This window comes from Mustela nigripes, chromosome 14, assembly GCF_022355385.1.
Source record: "Mustela nigripes isolate SB6536 chromosome 14, MUSNIG.SB6536, whole genome shotgun sequence".
Classification (NCBI taxonomy): domain Eukaryota; kingdom Metazoa; phylum Chordata; class Mammalia; order Carnivora; family Mustelidae; genus Mustela; species Mustela nigripes.
Window position 1 is genome coordinate 21,581,365 of NC_081570.1, and position 13,695 is coordinate 21,595,059.

General features: G+C 49.4%; 1 protein-coding gene across 10 annotated transcripts in view; it reads left to right on the top strand.

Moving 5' to 3' along the window:
- PTPRU (protein tyrosine phosphatase receptor type U) overlaps positions 1-13,695 on the top strand; it is a 77,265-nt gene that overhangs the window by 43,683 nt on the left and 19,887 nt on the right. For 7 of the 10 annotated variants that reach the window (XM_059376930.1, XM_059376920.1, XM_059376921.1 and 4 more), the window contains 2 exons: positions 853-882; positions 3,125-3,282. In XM_059376930.1, the coding sequence (XP_059232913.1) occupies positions 853-882; positions 3,125-3,282 (188 nt within the window). The remainder of the gene's footprint in view (positions 1-852; positions 883-3,124; positions 3,283-13,695) is intronic. The other 3 variants (XM_059376923.1, XM_059376926.1, XM_059376928.1) reach the window with 1 other exon arrangement.

The window sequence follows — 13,695 nt, forward strand, 5'->3', positions numbered from 1 at the left end:
CCATTCCCAGGGGTCCCTGCTGGTGGGGAGGTGTGGGGGCAGGTGAGTGGAGGACCCCTGGATGTGCCTGGAGGGGGCCTCAGGAGGGAGCTGGCTCTGGGGGTCCGGGTCTTAGGACAGGTGTCTAAACTCTGCCCTTGACCCCCCAGAGAGGCCTAGGAGGACCACAACTCTCTGGGACTCAGCTTCCCCACCTGTGAAGTGGGATCAGAGCCAAGCCATGGATTGGGTGCCCAGAGGGGGCAGCACGGCTCCTTTGATGGACCCCACACGCAGGGGCAGTCTGGGTTGGGGAGGGTGGGCCTCACCTTTGCCCCAGAGTCCAGTAGGAGCCCTCTCCCCACCTCCGCGCCCCCAGCCAGGGCTCCCTCCCAGGCACAGGTGTGTGCAGAGGGGCCTGCCGGTGTGAGGAGTGTTGGCCCTGAGGGGTGGGGCTGCAGTGGGGAGTCGGGGCGCCTGTGGGCATGCGAGGGAGGGTGTCTGTGTGTGATCGTGTAGCCATGTGAGTGTGTCTGTTTATGTGTGAGTGTGCAAGTGTGCATATTTCTCTCTGTGTCTGTGTGTGTGACTGTGTGAAAGCTCTGCTTCCCCAGGCCCTTTCCCCACCTCCTCCTCCCTCCAGCAGCGGGCTCGGGGAAGATTCGGGAAGGGGCTTCGGGTCTTGGTTTTCAACGACTGAGCCCAGCCAGCCCTTGGGACAGGGAAGGTCCTCCTGACCCATCTGGTCCCTGGCCAGCACCCTCCCCAGCACAGAGAGCAGCAGACCCCTCCCTGCGGGTTGGGCACTGCCCTCAGCCCACCGTGTGGCAAGACCATGGGCCCAACTGTGCTGTTCTCTTTGCACGCTGCCAGGAGGGACCACTATGCCTACTCCTACTACCCGTAAGTAGCCCCTCCCTGTCCCCTCGGGCCCTAGGTCGTCCTCCTCATGTGCAGGGCCTCGCACCAGTCCCTCGCTGGGGTCCACAGCCAGGCACGTGTGTGCGCATGTCTGGGGCAGGCCCTCCCCCTCCCTGGCAGCTGTCCCCACGGTGCACACAGGTCTTAGGTCAGCAGGAGCCCCTTTTCTAACCGGGCGGCCCCAGGCTCTTCAGACCCATCATTTCTGGGCTCTTCTCTGGGCCTGGACTCTGAGAAGCACCTGCCGTCATCCCTCCTTGATGAGGAGACCAAGGCTCAGAGAGGTGAAGGGACTCGTCAGAGGTCACAGGAAGTGCCAGAGCTGGGGTTACCACCCAGGCTCCTTCAGACTGCCTGGTCTCCTGATGGTACTCTGTGTTCTGCTTCTGTCTTCTCTGATTCTGCAAGCCTTCCAGAACATTCCCTGCACCTGTGCCTGTCCTCCTTCCTTGCAGAGCAGGCTCAGGTGCCCCCAGGACAGCCCAGAGGACCAGGGTCTCTCTCCTCCTCCTGGATCCCCTACTTGCATCCATACCATCCAGGGTCACACTAGCTTTTCCAGCAACCACACCCTCCACAGCTTTTGTTTGACCCTAAATGCAGAACTTTTCCAAGTGTCAGGATTGCCATCTGCTGACTCTCACCCTGAGATCCCCTGGCGGCTGTGTCCCGTGTCCCTCGGCTTCTGTCTTCTGTGGAGCTGGGTGCTTGGTGTTTGTAGTACTTCTCCCAAGTGAACTGAGAGGCCTGGGCAGGGAGCAGAGCCCTGCCTGGGGCACACCACTGGAGACTGCCTTCTAGGCACAGCTTGACTGCTGTCCTCTGTCCACAGCCCTCTGTCCGACCTCCCTGTGGTTTGCTGTTGTCTGCCTGTCCCTCCCTCTCTCTGCCCTCTTCCCCATCTCTCTCCTTGTCATGGTCCCTTTAGTTCCCCACCCCCTCCTCCTCCTTCTCTTATCCTCCTGATTCCCTTGCCCCCTCCTCACTCCCTCTCCGTCCCTCTTACCCCCTTGACCTTCTCTCCTATGTCAGTGGTCAAGGTCACAGCCACAGAGGCTTCTCTTCATCTGTGGCCTGGGCCATGGTGAGGGTGATGCCCAGAGCTTGGTAGTTGGGGGTCACCCAGTCTTTCCCTGCCTTGGACAGCTCTCGACTACAGACTGATTGGAATTTGCCCCTGGGAAGAACCCTTCCTTAGCCTCCTCATCTTCACTGATGGTCAAGGTTCCTGAGCTCTCTTTACCTGGAAGTCCTCCCTCAGGTCTACCCCACATCCTCCATGCTGTGGGGCCCAGCAGGGTGAATGGTGATCTCATCCTGAGCCTTCCCTGTGATTGGCTCCACCGTAGTTTCAAGACAGGTCCCAAGTCATTGCCTCTTTCCCTTTTGCTCAGCATGTTGGTCATGGACTATGCCCCCTGCTCTTCCTCCCTCTTCCCTCTTAGTCCTCTGGGGTCACACACTGCCATTCTCATCTGCAAAACTGGGCTGCAGGCCTGGGCTGTGCAGGGCCCTTGTTTGGGGGCCTCTTCGCAAGGCTCTCAGGAGGAACCGGGCCTCTTGCTTCCTCTCTCCGCTGCTTCCAGTGGCTGGATGGACTGGTGCACAGTGGCAGGAATATGGACGTCCAGTGTGGCCCATGGTGGGACTGTCCTGGGGGCTCTGGGGATAGGAAGAAGCCAGTTGGAGTTCATCCCCTGCCCAGAGGAAAACTTCCGAGCACTGGCCAAGTAGCAGCCAGACTCTCTGCCATGAAGGACTGTAGTGCCCCTCCATTGTGGGGAAGAGGGGTTCTCAGGGTGCATGTTCGGTGAGGATGGGGCAAAGGAAGATGGCTATGGGGGCGTGCTGGGGTTGGAGCTGGGGCGGTCATCTTCCTAGTTTGGATGGGGGTGATTGCGTGGTACCAGAGTAGTTCCAGAGTGACTATCCTACCCATTTCCTGAGCCTTCCAGGCCAGTGACAGGGGCCACGTTCCAGCCCGAGGCCACTGGGCTTTATCCCTTGTCCTTAGCAAAGGTCCCCAGGAGAGGGACTTTGCCCAGTCCCTTGCGGGGGAGGCAGCAACTCTGGTTTTGGGGAGCAAAGCTCTCTCGGTATCTGGAGATGCTTCTAGATAGTCTCCTGGGGCCAAAGCCCCCTGACTGTTTGGCCTCCCCATCCACCTCTGGGTGTTGTCTTGCCCAGCTCAGCACCCATGTGTCTTGTCGACCCCTCTCTGCAGGAAGCCGGTGAACATGACCAAGGCCACTGTCAACTACCGCCAGGAGAAGACCCACATGATGAGTGCGGTGGACCGGAGCTTCACGGACCAGAGCACCCTGCAGGAGGATGAGCGGCTGGGCCTGTCCTTCATGGACACCCATGGCTATAGCCCCCGAGGTGAGTGCGTGGCCCTCCTGCCCTTCCCTGGGGCTCTGGGATTCCATATCCGAGCCAGGATGACCGAGCCCCTCCAGTGAGTTCTGGTACATCTCAAACCCAAAACAAAGCAATGCCGGCAAGGCATGGGTATTACCTGTTTGCACTGGGGAGCTTTAGGAAGATGGAGGACTTAGACATAGACTCCTGGATGGGGGGGCATTCGAGGTCACATGTTGATTGTGGGAAGTGCTCCAGGGAGTCAGAGAAAGGAGTGACGCTGTGTGATCAAAGGGGACCAGAGCAGTCTCGAGCCTGCGGAGCAGCTGCTGGGGGAGAGGCAGGGGACCGGTGGTGAAAAAAGATGACTCTGGAGTCAGATAGACCTGGGTTTGCCTCTCACATCCCCTTAGCTGTGTGACCTGGTGACGGCTGCTTAACCTCTCTGGGTGTCTGCTTCTTTGTGTACAAAATGGAGCTAAAGGTCATCTTCACTGGAAGGTGTGCTAGAGAGCAGGCTGGCTATTATATCTATCTCGTATAGTGAGAGCTGTGCCCAGTGTGTAGGCGGAATACGGTGGGTCAGCTGTATGTGTCCGGAGCTTGTCATCAATCACCTCCTTACACATTTTTTTTTTTTTTTTTTAAGATTTTATTTATTTATTTGACAGAGGGAGATCACAAGTAGGCAGAGAGGCAGGCAGAGAGAGAGAGGAGGAAGCAGGCTCCCTGCTGAGCAGAGAGCCCGATGCGGGACTCGATCCCAGGACCCTGAGATCATGACCTGAGCCGAAGGCAGCGGCTTAACCCACTGAGCCACCCAGGCGCCCACACATCTTTTTATTCTACTTAGTGTTGATCTGTACAAAAGAAAATATGTAATGTTTCTGGAAGTCATGCAGTGATAATACAACAAGCATGGGTGAGCCACACGGGTGAATTAGGACACCGTCTTGGCGTCCCTCCCTGAGACTATGCCCCCCTGCAACCCCTGAATCTATAATTTCCTTACCATCTCGGGAGTCGTTTTACTGGTGTACCTATAGCCCCAAATGGCGTATTGTGTAACTTTGCTCCCTTTGGAGCTTCGTACAAATGCAATCACACTGTTTCTCAACCCAGCATTGTTTTTCCCATATTTGGCGAGGTGGGTGTTTCTCTCTAGTTTCTTTCTTTTTTTTTTTCTCCGATGTATCGTTTTCCATTATGTGAATGCATTATGTGAATGCATTATGTGAAACCGTTGATTTCTCTCTTCTGCCATTCGGCGACATCTGATCTGCTTCCAGTTTTCTGGTTATTACAAACGAGGCTGCTCTGAATGTTCTTACATGGCTCTCCAGGTGCCTCTGCTCGGGAGATCTGTGAGGTAGAGTCGCCGGATTGCAGAGCGCCTTTCTGCTTCCTTCTGGAAGACGGTGCCGAGCCGTGTCCCAGAGTGGCTTTGCCTGTGCTCACAGCCAGCAGCAGCGAGTGAGAGCTTCCGCAGCCCCACGGCAAGCTCAGAATTTGCCAGGCTTCTTCCCTTTTGCCAAACTAGTTTGTATAAAATGGTAATTCTCTATAGTCTTAATTTGCATTTCTCTGATTACTAATGAGGTTGAGCATCTTTTCAAATCATTATTGGCCATTCAGCGTTCTTCTTCCATGAAATGCCTGTTCATGCCTTTTACCTAATTTTCTATTAGGTTTTCTGTTGCTTTCTTAGTGGTTTTTAGGAGTTCTTTATATATTTAGGATGATAATCACTTTTCACTTATGAATTGCAAATATCTTCTCTCAATTTGTGGCTCATCTCCGCAGGTTATTTATAGTGTCTTTGGAGGAACAAGTTTTTATTTTAATTCAGTCAAGTTCATCAGTCTTTTCCTTTCTGATTTCTACTTTTTGTGTTTTCTTCGAGAACGCTTCCTTTGCAGGGTCATAAAATATTTTTTACTTTTTTTCTAAACCTTTTTATATTTTGCATGGCGCATTTCAATCTTTACCCATCTGTGATTGATTTTTTGTGTGTCATAGGAATGAAGGATTTTCTTTTTTTTTATATTTTCTTTTCTTTTCTTTCTTTTTTTTTTTCTGTAGTAATTCATGTCCCAGCTTCTGTTACAGTATTTTCACCAGTGATGCTGAAGGCCATCCTCATCACAGATCATGCTTCCATATATCTGTGGACTGTTTTTTGGCTCCTCGTTCTCTTTGATCGGGTGCTTTGGTGATTCCTCTATCTGTTGATACCTGATTTCCTCATTACTAGAGTTACCTAAGTCTTGTATCTGGTACATCAGGTTCTCCTGGCTTTGCTCCTTATCGAGGATGTCTTGGCTATGTTTGTCCTCATTCTCTTTCTCATATATTTCATTTCATTTCATTCATTTATTTATTTAAGGAGGGATTGTGTGCAAGCAGGATGGGGGAGATGTAGATGGATAGGAAAAGAGATAATTTTTTTTTAAAAAATCTTATTTATGTATTTGAGAGAGAGGGATAGAGAGAGAGTGAGTATGAGCAGGGTAAGAGGCAAAGGGAGAAGCAGGCTCCCTGCCAAACACGGAGCTCGATGAGGGGCTCGACCCCAGGACCCTGGGATCACGACCTGAGCTGAAACCAGACACTCAACTGACTGAGCCACCCAGGCGCTCTGGGAAAGAGAGAATCTTAAGCAGACGCCACGCTTATCATGGAGCCCAATGTGGGGCTCAGTCTCATAACCCCTAGATCATGAGCTGAGCCAAAATCAAGAGTTTGATGCTAAACTGAATGAGCCATCCAGGCACCTGTCCCTCTCATACATTTCAGAATCATCTTTTTAAGTTACTTGGAAAACTTTGTTGGGTGGATTTGTATTAAATGTTTAGATCAGTTTGGGGGAGAACTGACACATCTTCTTTACATCCATGGAGAAGATATACATAACCCTATATGTATTTAGGTCTTGAATCTCTATTGATAATTTTCTCCATAAAACTTTGCACATCTTTTGTTAGATGTACCCTCAGGTCCCTTGTATTTTTGATTTCCATTGCAAATGGTACATTGTGTGGGTGTGTGTGGTAAAATAACACGTCATGTAGAATTCACCACCTTAGCTGTTCTTAAGTGTGCAGTTTGGGGGGTATTAAACACACGTATAATGTGTAACCATCACCATTATCCAACCCCATAGCTCTGTTCATCTTGCGAAACTGAAGCTCTGGTCCCATGAAGCAGTCACTCCCCATTCCCATCTCTTCCCAGCCCCTGGCAACCCCCAGTCTTCTTGCCATGTCTTTGAATTTGACTGCTCTCATTATCTGATAGACATGGAATCATAGAGCATTTGTCTCTTTGTGACTGGCTTATGTCACTTAGCTGCATGTCTTCAAGCTTCTTTCATCTTCGAGCATCTTTCAGAATTTTCTTCCCTTTTAGGGCTGATGAATATTCCATGGCATGTATGGACCACGTTTTGCTTATTCATTCATCCACCCATGGATGCTTAGGTTGCCTCCGTGTTTTAGGTATTGTTAGGAATGCTGCTATGAACATGGGTGTGCACATATCTGTTGGAGGCCCTGATGCAGTTCTTTTGGGTACATGTCCAGAAGTGGAATTGCTGGATCATATGGTAGTTCTATTTTTAATTTTTTTGAGCAACCACCTTACTGTTTTCCATGGTGGTCGTACCTTCTGGCTTTCCCTGCAATAGTGCATAGGGGTTCCAATTTCTCCACATCCTTGTAACACTGCTTATTTTCTTCTTTCTTTCTTTCTTTCTTTTTAAAAGTTGCCATTCCAGTGGGTATGACATAGTATCCTACTGAAGTTTTGATCTGCATTTCTCTAATGATGAATGATGCCACCTTGGGCATGTACCATTTGTGTATCTTCTTTGGAGAAATATCTTTTAAAGCCCTTTGCCCATTTTTGAATTGGGTTTTTTGGGTTTTCTTGCTGTAGAGTTTTAGGAGTTCTCTCTCGACTCTACGTATTAATCCATTATCAGGTATATGATTTGCAAGTATTTTCTTCTTTTCTGTGGATTGCCTTTTTACTCTGTGGATCGTGTCTTTTGATGCACAAAATTTTAAAAATTTTCGTGAGGTCCAGTTTGTCTGTTTTTTTCTCTTGCTGCCTGTGCTTTTAGTGTCATAGCCAGGAAATCATTGTCAAATCCAATGTCATGAAGTTTTTGCCCTGTGTTTTCTTCTAAGAGTTTAAAAAGAAATTATCTTTTTATTTTTTAATGTATTTATTTTTATTATGTTACATTAGCCATGTAGTACTTCATTAGTATCTCATGTAGTGTTGCATGGTTCATTGTGTATAACACCCAGTGCTCCATGCAATCCGTGCCCTCCTTAATACCCATCACCGGGCTAACCCTCTCCCAACCCCCTCCCCTCTAAAACCCTCAGTTTGTTCCACAGAGTCCACAGTCTCTCATGCTTCATCTCCCGCTCTGATTTACCCCAATTCATTTTTCCCTTCCTTCTCCTAATGTCCTCCATGCTATTCCTTATGTTCCACAATGAAGTGAAACCGTATGATAATTGACCTTCTCTGCTTGACTTATTTCACTCAGCATCATCTCCTCCAGTCCCATCTGTGTTGATGCAAAAGTTGGATGTTCATCCTTTCCGATGGTTGAGTAATATTCCATTGTGTATATGGACCACATCTTCTTTATCCATTCTTCTGTTGAAAGGTGTCTTGGCTCTTAAAACAATTATCATTTTTTTAGAGAGACAGAGAGCATGTAAGTGGGGGTGGGGGAGGGGCAGTAGGAGAGGGAGGGAGAGAATCTCAAGCAGGCTCCATGCTAAGTGCAGAGCCCAGATATGAGGCTTGATCTCATGACCCTGAAACCTGAGCCAAAATCAAGAGTTGAATGGACAGTCAACCCAATGAGCCATGCAGGTGCCCCTCTTTGAAGAGTTTTATAGTGTTAAGTCTTACATTGAAGTCTTTGTTCTAGTTTGAGTTAACTTCTGTATATGGTGTGAGGTAAGAATCCAACTCCATTTTTTTTTTTTTTTTTTGCATGTGGGTGTCCAGTTTTCCCAATACAAATGGTACACTTTTAAAATATTACATTTCTAATTGTTGCTCATATAGAGAAATATAGTTGATTTTTTATGTATATATATTGATCTTATATCCAGAGTCCTTGAGAACCTTATTTGTTAATTTTCTTTTGTCTGTACAGTCTTTCAGGTTTTCTGAGTATGATCAGAGGATCTGTAAATATGGGCAGTTCTATTTCTTCTGTCTCATTTCCCTTCCTTTTTTTTTTTTTTTTCTTTTTCTTTTCCCTTGTCTTTCTGCGTGGCACTGGCTGGGATCTCCAGCACTGGGTTGGATGGAAGTGGTAATATCAGGAATCCTTGTTTGTTTTTTTGGTTTTAAAAGGAATGCTTCTAACATTAGACACTGAGAATAAAGCTCGCTACAGTTTTTGGTACAAACGTTTTATCAGGTTAACAAAGTTCTTTTCGGTTTTTAGTTTGCTAAGAGGTTTTATTTAAGTGAGCATTAAACTTACCAAATGCTTTTTCTGCACTATCATATATACGTGCATTGTTGTTGTTGTTAATGAGGTGAGTGACATTTCCAGATTTTTTAAAGCTAAAATAACCTTCCATACTTGGGGTAAATTCAGCCTGGTCATGATTCATTACATTTTGTATGTCTTTTTGGATTCAATATAGGTAAAATAATGCTCAGGATTTCAAAGCTGTATTCAGGAGTGAGATTGGCCCATGATTTTCTCTTTTTTCTACTATCCTTGTCTGGTTTTTGGTACCAAGATTCTGCTAGTCATGTAAAATATACCGAGGTTTCTTCTCCTTTACCCTTATTATGAAAGATTGGAATAATTGATACTTTGAGAGTTTGGTGGAATTCACCCATAAAACAGTCTTTATAGAAAAATTTTGAACTTTTAATTCAATTTATTTAAAGGAGTAAAAGACTATTGAGAGTTTCTATTTTTTTCAAGCCACTTGTTGTAAGTTATGACTTGTCTAGGAATTTGCCCATTTCATTTAGGTTTTCAAATTCACTGACATGCACTTATTTATCATGTGGTGCCTATGATCTCCCTCATTAAATTTTCACCCCTGCCCAGTGCAGTAGCTATTATCAACTCACCTTACAAATGAGGAAGCCGAGAGGAAACAGAGAGCCTTAGAGAGGGGAAGTCACTTAACAAAAGGGTAGAAAGTGGCAGAACCAGGATTTAAATGCAGGTCTTTCTGAGTTGCAGAGAGGAGCCAGGTATGGGCAGGATCTGGACAGGCAGAGCTGGGAAAGGAAGGGCAGGCATGGGCGAGGGGGTAGCCAGTGCAGGTGAGCACACAGGGAGGTGTGATTGGGCAGGCGCCTCTGGTGGGTGGCGGGGAGAGCGGGAAGTTGGGGCAGCGTGGGCGCATGCCTTGCTGCTGAGTCCTCTGGAGAGACCCAGAGAAGCAGGATGCATGGGCACCACTCCCAGCCAGCTTGCTGACAGCTGGGGAGACATGGCCTAGGGAAGTTGGGGCCCAGACTCATTGCCGTGGGGACGGTGGGAGCAATTCATGCTGCTGGAGTTTCAAAAGATGCGCCTTTGGGCTGAGGCGCCTTTGGGCTGGGCTGGATGAGATGTGGCTGCTGGAGGGAGTGGAAACCACAGGCATGCCACAGGCTATGGCAGAGCTGTGGGCAGGAGCCTGGGGCCATGGGTCCATCTGGTCTCGTAGGACCATGCCGTGCACTGGTCCAGCCTCCATTTCCTTGGTTGCTTTCCAAACAGAGGAGCCCAGATTTTGGTGCAAGGGAACAGAAAGCCGTGTTGATTTTGCTGCATTCTCAGCCTGTGAATTTCACCGTGGGGACTTCTCATGCTGAGTAAATGGTGGCAGGCTGGCTGTGGGGAAGGTGGCTGGGATGTTCCCAGTGTGTGGGAATGGGCCCTCTGCTGTGTCTGAAATCCTGCCTGTGAAAACCCTCAACCCCTTCTGAGCCCTGTCCATCTGGAGCTCTTGACCCCTGTGGGTGCCTTTGGGTTCTGTCCGCCAAAGGGTTTGTTAAATAAGTGATAGGTTCTTTTCCTCTACACAGATTCTCCTTTATCAGGAAGAAAGACACAGGGAAAGTAGGGTAGACAACAGGGCCCCAGAGTCCGATGGGCCTGGGTTCGAATCCTGGTGCAGTTGCTTAATGACCAAGTAACTCATCTCTTGTGGGCCCTGCTTTTCCTCGTTTGGCTAGGGGATGAGAGTAATGCTTACATAGTCTAAGGATTAAGTGACTTAAGTATCCTGCCAGGCCTATGAAAGCACTTGATATGTAAGATATTATTAGGTATTATTATAAGCTATGTTTCTTTAAAATTATTTCCTAATTGCACTAGGGAAGGAAAAGTCTGGAGTGTTCCTCGATCATGTAACTGGGGGCCTGTCTTCATCTGAGGTAGATGGGAATCAGGGAAAGGGCTCATCTTTAAAGAAGGTCTGAAGATTTTCATTTTCAGATGGCAAAACTGAAGCCAGAGAGGTCAAGTGACTTGACTCCAAATTTGAATTCAGGTCTCTCTGCTCCAGACCCAGTGTTTTTTTTCCCTCTGGGCCTCAACCCTTCCTCCCAAAACCTCAACTGTCTGCGGTTACTTGCTTAAGGTGTCCCACAATCATGATGGAACTGGGGAGCATCTGGAAGAAACCCCGGGGGGCAACCTTGAAGCTAAGGGCTGCTCTCACCTTCCTTCCTCTCTTCCTCCAAGCTGGTCCTTGGGGGGGGGGGGGGGTGCAAGGGAGAGTGTGTGTCTTGCAACCCACAGGGGAATTCATGCACGAGGAGAGCAGAGACCAGTCTTCTCTGGGTCCAGGAAAGAGAAGAGCCTCTTGGAGACATCGTCGCTCATTGCCCTGTTGTCTTCGGGTAGTCTTTGGTTTTTTGTTTTGTTTTGTTTTAAAAATTTTATTTACTTGAGAGACACAAAGAGTGCTAGAGAGAGAGAGAGAGAGAGAGCATGAGGAGGGGATGGGGGTAGAGGGAGAGGGAGAAGCATACTACCTACCAAGCAAGGAGCCAGACACAGGGCTTAATCCCAGCACCTCAGGACCATGGCTTGAGCCGAAGGCAGATGCCTAACTGACTGAGCCACCCAGGGACCCCTTCTGGTGGTCTTTGTAGAATGTCTTATGTCCTTCTTGGGCTCAGGCAGAAGCCCAGCATTTGGTTTTGGCTTCCTTCCCATCAGGACCCCAACCAGGTGGGATTTCCTCTTGTCTTTAGCCATTGCAAGCTGATCCATGTGTGGCTATGAGGATGCCTCGGGGCTGACCCTTCACGTCCCCAGGGATGGGCTGTTGGACTCCCAAAACCCTCCTTTGCCCCTTTCTCCGCCTGGAGAGCCCCCAGGGAGGGCTCCCACCCAGGGAGCTGTCAGCATGGCTTCCAGAGAGAGCACTGGGACCCCTCTGTCTCCCAGGGTGTCGAGCCAGCTGATAGCCTTTGTCGTGAAATCCTGGTGCTTGTGTTTGTTGTAGATGCTCTTTTGCATCTATATGTTGCATCCGATGTTGTTGGATCTTGCAGTGGAGAAGGGCTGAGAACGGGAGGCTGCCTCTGGCCAGCCAGCTGCCCTGGCTTTCTGGGACTAGTTGTGTCCACAGCCCCGGCTGGAGGTGCTCACTATGTGCCAGGCACAGGACTGAGTGTTTTATATGCACTATTTTATTTAATATTTGTATCATTGGCTGGGAGAGTAACAGTTTTTGTCTTCCCTTGACACATGAAGAAGGAGGTTTAGTGAGAGTAAGTAGCATCCCCAGGGTCCTGTGTGGAGCTGGGATTTGATCTCAGGCCTGTCTGACTCCAGAGCATGTGTCTTAATCACCATGATCATCCCTGTGTTCCCCTGAGGATGTTTCCCGAAACAAACAAAAAAAGCTGTCGGTGGTGAGAGATGGTGGTGAAACGTGGCTGTTTCTGCTCATCTCTTGGAGAGTGGAAATGCACACTAATTTGTAGGAAGCCCTGGGAGGTCTCATAGGGAAAAAACAGACTTCTTTTCCTTTCCACCAGAATTTCACAGATTCCTTTAAAACCGAGAACCCCTCTTTATCTTCCTCCTTGTCTCCTTTTTAATGGAGTAGCACTTAGAAATCTGCCACGATCAGTGTTTTCTGGAATGCACTTTTGCAACCACTGCGTTAGGCAAGTCTCTTTTTTGGGCCTTATTTTCTCCATCTGATGAATTAAGGGCTTGGGGAATCTGCCCACAGTGGTGTAACCGGCATGTAACCAGCATGCCCTCCAGCTGTTAGGAACTAGAAAATCTGGATCAGATGGGAAGGAATTGTCTTCAGACATTGGGTGACCAGTAGCTCGGGACTGATTCCCCAGAGAGGAGAAGCAGGTAGGGTGGGCTGCGCCATCATACTGCCTGTCTGCCTCGAGGCAGTTTTCAAACTGTGGCACAGGGAACTCAAGCAGGGTATGGAAGTCCCCCGTTATTTGAAGAGCCACGGCTTAGAGTTTGGGGGGAGTTGAGCAGTGTAGGAGTCTGTCCTGGTGTCATAAATCATTCTGTCAGCCATGAGTAGGAATCAGAGGCCAGGCGCTGGAGAAGGTTCCCTAAGAAAGCTCATTCTGGCTAAGATCTGACGGATGGGTGGGAGTTCAACAGGCAGAAACAGAAGGAGAAGGGTGTTGGAGGTAGTAGAAAGGGAAGGGGCTGGCACCTGGGCCCCTGCCGGTTTCCCACCTGCCCCTGCCTGCTCGAACCTGGGCAGAGAAGAGCCGTGAGAAATGGGGAGGGCTGACCTTGACTGAGCCCCCGCATCGTACCCAGGACAGGAGGAGAGAAATGAGTGTTAAATGTATGAGGGCGGGTGTCCAGAGGTGGGTGTGACCGAGCCGGGCACTTTGCTCAGTCCTCGGGCCTGAGCTGGGGGACCAGGGTGGGATGTCCTTGGGGATGCTGACCAGAAGAGCGGGGAGCAGGTGGGTCTGGAGGGAGGGGATAGTTTTCCCAGAGTGTGTGTGTATGTGTGTGAGTGTGTCTGTGAGTGCGTATGAGCGTCTCTGTGAACCTCTCGACCTGTTCCCCAGTTGGCTGAGGCCGCCGCCCAGGCTGACAATGGAAATGCTGGCGCAGGAGAAAAGCTGCTATTCAGGTGTCTCCCGTTAATCTGTGGAGGGGGTGGCAGCAGCAGCTAATTTCGGGATTTGCTTGTCTTTGAATGGGGGTAATTACTGGGAGTTGCCAATTGTTCCAGATTGTTCTCTGGAAGAGAGGGAGAAGAGGGGGGGCTCTCCTGGGCTCTGCTGAGTGCTGCCCCCTGCAGGCAGTTCAGGGAAGTCACAGTGGGGTGGTCCAGGCTGGGGAGCAACAGGAGGGAGTCAGGGGACCCCAGGATCACAGCAGGGCCAGAAGGGCTGGGCCAGAAGGGCCCTCAGAGGCCATGTGAC